The sequence below is a fragment of the Morone saxatilis genome, unplaced genomic scaffold, assembly GCF_004916995.1.
Source record: "Morone saxatilis isolate NCDOM2014 unplaced genomic scaffold, NCSU_SB_2.0 Contig10, whole genome shotgun sequence".
In the NCBI taxonomy this organism is placed as follows: domain Eukaryota; kingdom Metazoa; phylum Chordata; class Actinopteri; family Moronidae; genus Morone; species Morone saxatilis.
In genome coordinates, this window is record NW_023339652.1 from 9,006,299 (window position 1) to 9,018,004 (window position 11,706).

Below are 11,706 nucleotides of genomic sequence, written 5' to 3' on the forward strand. Positions count from 1 at the left end.
CACTATAACTGAATCTCTCCAATAGTTCATCAGCATGTACGTGAGTGAGACAACATCTACAAGTTGACTTATAGCAAATTTGTCAGCTATTTACAACTTTTTGCTTTCAAAACATCTGCAAAAAAGTAAAAAAAGGAATGATGGATGTCAGGCACCACTGTGCACTGTTTGGAAATTAAACCCCGTCATTATTGCATTATTGCTAAAGTTTGGATTTTTTAATGTCCTATATAAAACAAGTTGATTGCTGTACTATGCTCGCACTAATGAGAAATGTTTGATGTATTTATGGTTATAGCAGTTATAATGAACAGTGTTTGTGGAATACAAACAACACAATCATGCTGTGCTTCATGTACTGAAGAATAATGACTGCAAATAATGAGTGTATCTCCCAAAGTGTCTAAAGTCTAAAATTTTTTAAATCTGTGCGTCGACATCCATCAATTTTCTTTTTTCAATGCAAATACATTTTTAAAATCATTTCATTCTTGCTGGACTGTCACTGTTCAATATATAGCTCAATAGAAGACATGGCTATTGATGAATACACTATCTGCTTCAGGGGTTTTACCCGTGGACATCATCCTGTATTCAGTAATATCCCTTGAAACCACTAGGCTGTACTGACACCATTTATTACCGTATGACAAGGAGTCAAGGATTATTATAGGTTCTTTTTCTGCTCCATTAGTTGGTAATTACAGTGTTTAAACTTTGTTTAATTCAAAGCTTAATGCTGTGTTTTCCATATGACTGCACCCACTGTTAAAGGGGTGCTTACCCTGCCTAAAACATTACTTTGAAAGATTAGATGTCATTAGAATTGTTTTCAGCTGATATTTTGTGTGCTCTTCAGAGAATTTCATCAGTTCAGTGAAGGGTCTTAGTATCCTTTGAGTTCTTCCACACCTTCAAGAAAACATTTTTAAAGAAAAACTTGCTTAATTTGGCGTAACACCTTTGCTGTAGCAGGTGTTTGATAGCTTGGCCGCTCCCCTTCCTCTGCTGCCATGGCTGTAAATGACAGCAGTTAAAAGAGCATTAAGGCTGCTGGCTAGCCATTAAATGATCGATAGCTAGCACAGCTAGGCTCAGCAGCTCCCAAGTGTGTTTCTGTGTGTGTATGTATTTGTGTTAGTGGAGGTGTGAAGAAGAGAGTACTGTATATGTGTATGTGTCTGTTAATGTTAATGCATGCCATGTTGACAGGGACCATATGCATGACCATCTGTGCGTTGTTATCTCCATATTCATCAACTAAGAACTCATTAGCATCATTTGCAGCAGCCTTGTTAGCCACTGGATTTATGCAGTGTAGAAAGTCATTCCCATTCTTATTTACTGTGTGCACTTTCCACTCTCCTGCATAAATTCTCAATTTTCTCTCCTCTCCTCTTTCCTCCTCTTTCTCAAGTTCTTCCCCCTTTTCATTTCTTTCTCGCAATGCTTTTTGTCCTCCCCCCTTTCTCATCTCCTATACTCCCTCCTTTTTCCCTCATCTCCTTACCTCAACCCTCCCTCTTACATAATCATCTTATCTTTCTGTCATGGACTCACTGTCAAGCATTTCATAGGGTTTATGTGCGTGTGTGTATGTGTATGTGCTTGTCTTGTGTTGTCTGTGTATGTCAATGTGTGTCCATCCATGCATGGATGTTTGTTTGTGTGTGTGTGTGTGTGTGTGTGTGTGTGTGTAAGTAAGATCCTCTCTGTGGTCTAAGTTTTCATCTCCCCTCGGGGTGATGATATTGTACTTATTGTAAATCCTAAATGAAAACCTACATTCAAGAGGAAGTACAATAACCGGTCACATGGCAGCTACAACCATCTACCTAAAAACACTTCTGCCGAAGAGGGCGTCATATTGGCCCTGTGGGTTAGGAGAAAGAAAATATCTTGCATTACACATAATCTGTGGATCTTCATCCACGTTGCCTAAGCAATAAAGGTGTTACAAGCATTTAATTGAATTTTATTCATTGTGTAAATGCATTGGTGATGATTCATGCATGCACTGAAAAGTATTAATTGTCCCTGATTTTCACACTAGTCCATCATTAAGTGTTTGTGGGAGGAATATTCTAATCACAATTAACTAATAATCGGTTTGCTTTAACTACTAACAAAATCAAATTAGCTGAATCTTCATCATTGTAAGGAAGCCTGCACATAGTCCTCACATCTCAGTTATATAATTGAGGGAGACCATGTCTGAACTTATAGCTTCAGTATAAAGTTGACTATCTTAAAATAAAATGTTATTAGTAGATGAATTATGAATTAGTAAGGGTAGGAATAAATCATGAGCTGCCATCTAATGGGAATCAGTCAGAATGTTAATAGGGAAATGTTCTGACATCACTGTACAGCACAGTTCGTGTTCGTAGTCTCTTTCTGTGTGTACACCCATGGTGTTTAAGAGAGAGACAGTGAAAAAGAAAGAAACAAGTAAAAATACGAAGAAGAAAAGAAAGACTGTGAATATGTGTACTTCATCGCCCTGCTCCACTGGCACGTCATTCCCACCTCTGTTAAATCTGTACATTACATTAAAATACAGTGTGAAACCTACAGTGTAAGGACCCATACGTCTCTCACAGTCCATTGCTGCTATATTTTGTCTGACAGCGAGTGGAGACGCGGTGAGCGGCTATGAGGTGATAGTAATGAGAATCGAAAGATGATAGATTTTTTGCCTTTCACATCATGGCACGCTCTTCATCTCATGGACAAGACTGAGCTGTTGTTCCTTTCTCTATACTCTCGTATTTGTTACTTGCATACTGTTCCTGTGTTTGTTTGTGGTTGCACTGCAACTTTTGAAATATGAAATGAAAGTATATGTGCAATTCGTGAAATCCTAGTAACAGAAATTTGTCTAGAATATTTTATGGTTTTATAGGAAAATGTTGTCTTAAGAAATCTGTCTTCAAAACATATTAATGCAATTCGGTCATTTATAAATGAGGTATTATAGCTTATCAAAATACAGAATAGAATAGTATATCATGGTTCTAATACTGTATGGGAGTGATAATTGATGCACTCGTAATCACGTTGGCTCCTCATGGATCTCCTATACGAGGCACTTTTACCAACCCTATGCGTACAGCCTCTTACATACTGCCCAGATTTTAGAAAGCTGGCTCTGATGTTAGAGGCTGGATAAGACATAGAATAGCTGCGTATAGAGGAGATAACGTACATTAAAACAAAGAGCGGGCCTGGAGCAGTTTGCTGTGATGAACAAATTGGCGGTTACTCATTTTAATTCATCAGTGACGGGACTGCAGATGGAGAAGACAGTCCATCAGTCCATCTGGCAAAGCTTTCGTGATTACCCCACTGTTTCTCTAAAGCAACCACCATGGTAACGTTTTATTTGTACACAGGAAATATCATAATGTAACTGTGATTTTAAGGAAATTTACTCTGCACGTTGATGCTCCCCTGTTGATGAACCTTTTCCACTTCATTAGAAAAAAATCAGCAATCGTGCACACAAACGATAATAATCTAATGCGCAGTTTTACAGTGAATTTGCCGACCAAAGGAGTTCTGTCAACAAAATAAACCCCTTTTTGATTTCAAGGAGCCCGTGCCTTTTATTCTAGTGCCACTAATCACAACAAAATATACACTTTTGGCCCAATTCCGGTGCTCAAAAATAGGATTAAAAAAATGGTGACCTATGGAAGGTCGTAAGACTTAGATTTGTTAGACTTTATATAATTAGCAGAAACAGATTAAATAGTTTCCTACCAATTTTGTCCCTCATCAAGCCAACAGCATGTGGGGAAGGATCATCATTTCTGTCGGTCCACTCACCAAATTGTAGTTTATTTCAGGAGGCAGCGATGGGAAGCAGCGAGAACTGACTGACACTTTGCTGTAATAGGATTGAAAAGGATGATAGATTGTCTCATTCACTTCGACACGCTCTATATAGCCTGACCATGATTCCAAAGACATATTGTCCATAGACACCAATCCACACATACTGAAGACATAAGATTTGTCCATGAAGTTATAGGGAGAACCATTGACATTTTGACTTATGACCCTTCCACTGATGTTAGCAGTGTTAAAAAGTACTCATTGTCCACCTGCAAAGGCTGATATGTAGTAAATAAATCCCATGTCAGAAGAAGCACCCAACACCCAATGCAAGTTTTGCATTTTTCATTTCGATTTAAAATGTTCATTGATTTGTTGAATTTCCTCAGGCCTGCTTGAACACCTGTCAAAACAATAATGAAGTGTACAACAATTGGCATTCATGAAAAAAAAAAAGGCAGTCTTTCATCCATTCCTGAAACATGCGCTTTGTGAAGATGTATGACTTTGTCAACAGCAAACTAACAGCAACAGAGTGAGACAGGCTAGTCAGTGAATTGAGTTACACATCATTAACCAAAGTAATGTTGCTTCTTCATGCCCTCTTTTTATTTCTCTTTGTCCCTCTTTTCATGTTCTCTCAGCCAAATGACACAGATGTAAGTATGCATAATTTCCCCTCTCCTCATTTCTCAAAACGTCACTCTCCTTTTTGTACAGAACCAAATTTAACATCTTCAGCACCTGCCGAGCTCTGTGAAGTCAGCTTCACACTCCGAAGAGATTGCACACACAAACACATACAGACATGCAGAAATTAAACATGCACAAACTTGGAAACGAGACACTCAGGAGCCCATCACAGGTAGACAAGACATCCAAATGAACACCTTCTCATTAACACAGGCACGTTTTTTTCACACTCACACTTACACATGCACATGTCTACGCTGTGACTGTTAAGCATAACACCTCTGCGGGCAAACATAGACAGAGCAAGTGTTCAAGTCATTTCCTCACATACACAAACGTGCCCTCGTCTAAACACACACTTACAGATAATAACACGTATAACACTTTCAATCACCTTCAACTGTGTTTTTTCTCAGAAAATCTTTCCTCTGTTTGTAAATGGTGGAACATATTTTCTTTTCTTTCTGTCTGTCTGTCCTCCAGTGCTCTAATGTAGAGGGGAGTTGTCCACTTCGTTGTGAAAACATGGTGAGTATATCTTGTGGTTTTTTTTTAGACGTAGTGAATGTAAATTCTCAAGTTAGCATGAATTGATGACTTTACTTTATAATATTTAGGTTTTTCGAGCCCCAAAAAGTAAAAAAAAAACATTGGATCCACATAGGTAAAAATAAACTGTAGTTTTCATTTTAAGTCAACTCATAACTCGTGGTTTGAATTAATGTAGTCATTGTTGTCTTTGTCAGAGTTGTTTGACACAGATATTTCTTAACCTAAGTAATTGGTTTCTCTGTCTTTTTCTCTCATCTCAGGATATCAACTGTTACGTGATTGACAATAATGGCTTTGTCATAATTTCCGAACAGCGCAATGATGTGAGTTCACACACATGCACTGACACAGAAAAAAATGGGCTTTCTAGACTTTCTAGTCTTAATTGTTTGAAGAATTCATTACCTAACAATAACTGAGCACAGAATACTGAAACAAAAAAATGCTGTGCCTATCATTTAGAAATACATTTATAGATCTCACAATCACTTGAATTTTCCTTGTGATTCAGATAGGATTCCCACCTCCCATTCTCTGAACCAGCAGTGCAGACATCCTGTCTGTGGCAAACTAACTATGAATATGACCCAAAACCACATAAGTGATATTTATTTAATGTTTAGAATGACTTCCATGACCCTTGGGAACATATAAAACTTATGATAATAGGTCAAGTCATAATATTTTTACATTGTCATATTTTCAAATTTCAGCCTTTTCCCACAGTAACTATCAATAAGTGTAAGTGCATAAGTGTAAGCAGTAAAATGAGTCAGTGCTCATGAATCACACAACTGTATAAGTAGTACAGCACTACGAAGGCACAAGGGACAACAATTCCCAGCCTACAATTATGCAACACAACAAAACATAAGCAAAGCAGCAATGTGCTCTGTAATTTTACTGTAGCAGTGATAGTTTATGGTGAGTTTTTGTGCTCTTGACTCCTTTTATTCAGTTTTTTAAACACCCACATAAAGTTCTGAGGCAGGAAGCAGCGCTGAACCAATCTCATTAGACAAACAAGATAAATTGAGTTAATAAGTGAGTTTTAGAGGTGTTAGTATGCAGAGTTTAGTTTGTTACCTTTGGCCAAGCTTGCTGTTTCCCTCTATTTCCAGTCTTTATCCTTAACTAATCTAACTGTTGGCTGGCTGTAGATTCATATTTCCTGAAATATTCATTTAAAAACATACCTGTAGGGGTGCATGTGAAGGATACACTACAACTAAATCACATGTGATTGAGATACATTGCTTTTAAACCACAATCACAAACCCACAATATAACATAGCCGGATGAATAATTGATCATACAGTTCACAGTGAGGTGAAAGTGGAAAGGATGAACACCAAGGAAGGGAGTTGATATTTCCTTTGTCAGTTTATCATGATATGAATTTAACAGATTCATCCACACACATCATTTCACACTGTTTTTTTTTTCTCTCTTTTCTGATAGGCGGGAAGATTCTTTGGCGAGACTGACGGATCAGTGATGACCACACTAATCCGAATGGGCATGTTCAAAAGGTAATGTCTGGTTGTCATTGCCTGACTGGTTGACAAGATAGGTGTGTGTCTGTCTGCTTCTCTGTCTGTCTGTCTATTAGTAAAGTACAGTGGGTCGCTTAGTCCTGACAGGGCCTGCAAGAGCTCAAGCATGTTAACCTCATGTAAACATCTCTAAGGCAAGAAGCTGCAGTGCCCCCACATTGCAATCTTAAGTGCAATATTATGCATCCTGGTGTCTCAAGCATAACACCATGCATTTGAATCTGGCTCATGAATTTTATTACATGCCATCCCCATGCTGCATCACAAACAGACGTGGTTGCTGTTAACTAGGAGGTTGCTTGCAAATGTATTCCCTTTGGTTTTTGTTTCTTATACACCTAAGCCGTGCATTAGAATGCATTTGAAACCCATAGCCTGCGGGGTACGCTTTACTGACATTATAAAGACTGAAAGGCTTTGTTTGTATTCCTATATAATGGTTACGAGTCTCTGTCCTGTGTTGTTCTCTGTTCTCTGTACGTGTTGAGGGTAGCTAATTCGCCCATATTTGTATTTGTGGTGTAGATATTCCTGTTTTCCCCTTTGCTTCCCTTTGAGCTTCTTTGGCTGCTCCGGATTTGTCTCCCTCTTACTTTTTGCCCGTCTTTTATGTTTGAAATCTCATGAGTGATGTGCTATTTTTAAAAGATTTCATCATGCTTCATTTGACACAGGATATTACATAACTGGTTTCGAGCATGCATGAACTTCACTGGCTGTGTGTGTTTTTGTGTATGTTTGCACTCTGTATGTGCATTCTGCAAGTTTGGGGGTGTATTTATGTGTTCTTGGGCTTCTACCTGCATGGAGGCCACATATACACAGTGCAGCAAAACCAGAAAAAGTGAAAACACTTGCCCAATCTTCTCTTTAAAATGGAAAATAAAATCTACTACTGAGATGATTTTATCTCAGGTTTCTTACAGGTCTAAGTTAAGTTAGGGATCAGAGTTTCTACAAAGTTTAAGCTCAGCTACACAATGCTGTGTGTAATAGTCTCTAGGGGGTCAAGGAATCGATTTAAGCTAGTGAAATACTGCAACATCATGTACTTTTGTGTGTGTATATGTGTGTGTGTGTGTTTCCTCAGGGTGTCCTTGTTCGACTACCAGGCCATGTGTAAGATGAACTTGCACTCTGTCAGCAGCGCCCGTCCACTTCTCAGTGTATGTACTATACTCTCACTCTGTATACACTATTATTAACATAATAGTCCAATCAACTCTGCAGTCACTATAATCTATCTGTCTGTCTGTCTCTTCAGCCATTCTATGGTTTGGCTTCAGCCCTCAAGTGGTTCCTCTCCAACTTCCTATTGTAAGTGTTGCTAGGGGCAACCAGAATGTCAGTATGTCCATAATAAGGGGGATTTTTGTTAAAATTTGCTATTGTGTATCACTATTCAGTAAATGTATTTTTTTACAGTCTTTACACATTTCTTATGGATTAAACAAACAAGATATAACTGTATTGTTAATTATTGAGCTTTAGAGATACGAGTAGGCAGACTGTTGATGTTCTCTCTTGTGTCCAGTCTTCATTCCGAACTAAGCTAGCTGGCTGCTGATTAAAGCTTCATATTCATAAGAAAGCCTATTTCCCAAAATGTTGAACTATGCTCTTTAAAGTTATCATCCTAAATTGGATCATGAAAATTTGAAAGGGGGATTAACAGCTTCAATTTTTACTGCAGTGACTTGGTAAGGCTAAAGTCACATGGTCCTTTCAGCAGCTTCATTAAAAAGAACACACTGGTTATCCATTTAGGAAAAAATACGGCTACCAAAGCTACCAGTTACTGCTGAAAAACTTAAGGACCCATTTTAATATTCCCATGACACAACTTTGGGTCCTGGCCCACTTTTTGAAAGCTGCATGCAATCTGCTTGCAATCTGCTTTGGTCTAACGATGGCTGCCTAATTGACTCCCTCTCTCTGTCCACTCTCCTCTTCTCTCTTCTTCACAAGGTTTCTACTGGAGTTTAATATCTGTGGCTTCTGGCACACAGAGCATTTCGCTGACGGTAAGCTCTACAAGAAAAATGTGGTCAGATAAGGTCAAACTCTTTTGTAGGCCAAATGTCCTCTAATATGTGCTTTGAAATGTATAAATCATGTTTATTCTGTAAATCATCACAACATTTAGAGTAGATCTGGATTGCTGTGATATTAACCAATTATTCATAAATAATGTTCATATCTACATGGATTTATTTAAAAATTTACACAAATAAAGGAAGTCTGGGCTAATAATACTAACCTTTAACCCTTCACTCACGCAAAAAAACCCATTACAATTTTACCATTTCGCTCTGTGCTACCAGTCTCCACAAACATGTTACAGTGGTTCAATACCAGTTACTCCTGTGAGTCATGTGCAACATTGATCACCAGTCTCGAGATCATTATGGAAAGATAACATTGTGTCCTGTGACACTCTCACCTCTCATCCGCCTCGGTCTCTCCATCGATCACACGTTCACCCTCCTCATTACTCCACCTGTCCATCATGCACTTTTCCTCATACTCTACATCATCATCAACATCCCTTCATTCAGCCAAGCCATCTTTCAGCGTGTGTGAGTATCTGTCTTCTGGTGTTTTTTTTTTTTTTTAGAGAAAACCAGTCCTCTCTGAAACTACCTATTTTGTGTATGTGTGTAGTGTAGTGTTTGTAGTATACTTCAAACAAAATGAAATTTGGTCTGTCTGATTGTGAGAGTAGCTTTCGGTGGAAACAGGGGCAACTGGCACTTCAAAACAAGAACTAAGCTTTGTGTTTCACTGAAACTAATGTCATTCTGGGGAAATGAGGCAGAAAGCATGGCGCACATCCAGATGTGAAATCGACAAGCCATTATAGCTCTTTCTGCTTTCAAACCCATCATTTTACCTGTACACAGACACCAAATTCAATTTTGTTTGGAGTACACAGCAAGCTAGAGTACCACCTCTGGTCATGGTAGACAGCGCAATAAATGGCTGAAGTGTGAACAAATTTAGATAGGACCCAGTTTTCTCCTGTCAGTCACAGACAAAACATCGCACATACACTTTTACACACACTTATTCTAAATCCCAACTTCAAGACACAACCCATATCTATTTCTTTATTAGCCTCAGCTCATAAGAAAAAAGGGGACATCCTGCAGCCGTGCGACACCGAGTACCCCAGCTTCGTCTACGAGCCGTCAGTCAAAGAGACCAACAGCATTATTAAGTGTGGACGCTGCCAAAAGTAAGCACACACTCTAGCACACGTATGCACACACAAATCTGCAGTGCAGTCCTCTCTAAGCCCTAGTCATATTAAATTGTCCTTCCAAAATCCATTTTCTACGGCTTTGCTCTGCTCTGCATACTGAGGGCAGTGTGTGTTTATACAAGAGTATCGGGAAGAGGGAAATAAGTAAAAAGGAGCGGAATTAGATCACGGTGCACAAGGTTATAGAAAGCGTGTGGAGAGCGAGAGAGAGAGAGAGGGGGAAACTGAGCAAAAGTATTAAGAGGGGTAAATGAAAAACCGGAGAGGTGGGGGAAGAGTGGGAGACAGAAACTGAGATGGAAAAACAGTGGAAGGCAAGAGGAAGGGGAAGAGGAGGGAAGCATTAGTGTGTGTGTGTGTGTTTATGTGCTGCCGCGTGGGTGTGCGTGTGTTTGAAAGAGAGAGAAGAAAAGCTGTGGTTCTGTTTACTATATTACTAGGTTTGTAATCATAGGTTGAGTGTGAGCTCCCTCTTGAGGCCAAAAGAGGTACAACATAGCACAAAACCTGCTTACAGAACCACAGCTGGGCAAGAGTCCTATATTTCGATAGTGTTTAGTTCACTTTATTACCCATTTCCATAGAAACAACCCTATAAATTATGCAAAAATGTATTTGTTTTTTTCATAATATTATATTTTGTTTATCAATGTAACACTATGGACATTGAATCTGCCCTGGCATGGCATCCCTGACTTGACAAAGTGTTAATGTCACACATTACATGAGAGGTTTTGTTTGTGTGCACATTCTCACACTCTTTCTATGCATGTGTTTGTGTGTGTCAGGATGTTTGTGGTGCAACAGATACCAGACAGCAACCTGTTGATGTTGGTGGTGCAAGCAGACTGTGACTGCTCCAGACATTACCCACCCATCACCATGGAGCCCAAGGAAGTCAAATATATCCTTTGATATTTTGGTATTCGTGGAGTATGCTGGTTATCTTGAGAAAACGTATTACAAATATAAGGTACAGCTCTGTTCCACCTTATCTTCTGCTACTAACATGCCAGTGTATTTGTATATTCTGAGGCCCAGTGTGTTCCTGCTATAGTGCATTTCTGAAATATGTCGTTTCCAGTGCAAAATGCTTTTCTATTATTTTGAATTAGAAATACAAGACAAGCCTTTCCTGTTCCCGTTGTACTCCTTGACCCCGCTGTACATAATGCTTCAGTGAAGTGCGACAGGATGAGGTCCCAGAAGATTCGCCGACGCCCAGAGTCTTGCCATGCCTACCATCCCCAGGTTAGCTTCTCGTTGGCTGATTACCCATAAATCACCTTGACATCAACCAGCATCTGCAGCTTTTACCAAGTGTAGATTTTTTGAAAATGTGTCTTGAATGCAGTTATTATAAATGTCATCTCACTGTCTTGCTACACTGGCTCTGTGCACCAAATAGTACTTTCTAATTTGAGTGTGCTGTTTTTATCAATCGTAGCTTCTGTATTGACAGGAAAAGGCTTAAGTCGTGGCATAAACGCAAAGTGAAATCACTTTCTGTTTTGTCCCTGTAGGAGAATGCCAATGACTGTGGAGGAGCTTCTGTTATATCTCTCTCTGCCTCTCTCTTCCTCACCTGTCTCTCCTTCTCTGCACTTGTCTCCTGATGATGGACAACTTGGCTGTTTCACCCTTTCTCGTATAAAGGAGGAGATTGAAGTGAATCAAGAGATGTGTTTGGATACTGGACACCTCAAGTGGATTCTTTTTTGTAAATGTACCTAATTCTGCACATTTGGCTCATTACAAACACAAACCTAGCCTCTAATGACGGACCTTTGATGTGGTTTT

At 39.1% G+C, this 11,706-nt stretch overlaps 1 protein-coding gene across 1 annotated transcript in view; it reads left to right on the plus strand.

Moving 5' to 3' along the window:
• LOC118342307 (voltage-dependent calcium channel subunit alpha-2/delta-4-like) overlaps nt 1–10,821 on the plus strand; it is a 10,936-nt gene extending 115 nt beyond the window's left edge. The window contains exons 2-10 of the mRNA XM_035680801.1: nt 4,485–4,499; nt 5,017–5,061; nt 5,346–5,408; nt 6,547–6,617; nt 7,732–7,807; nt 7,906–7,958; nt 8,610–8,665; nt 9,759–9,879; nt 10,695–10,821. Of these exons, the coding sequence (XP_035536694.1) occupies nt 4,485–4,499; nt 5,017–5,061; nt 5,346–5,408; nt 6,547–6,617; nt 7,732–7,807; nt 7,906–7,958; nt 8,610–8,665; nt 9,759–9,879; nt 10,695–10,821 (627 nt within the window). The remainder of the gene's footprint in view (nt 1–4,484; nt 4,500–5,016; nt 5,062–5,345; nt 5,409–6,546; nt 6,618–7,731; nt 7,808–7,905; nt 7,959–8,609; nt 8,666–9,758; nt 9,880–10,694) is intronic.
• The last annotated feature ends 885 nt before the right edge of the window (nt 10,822–11,706 follow it).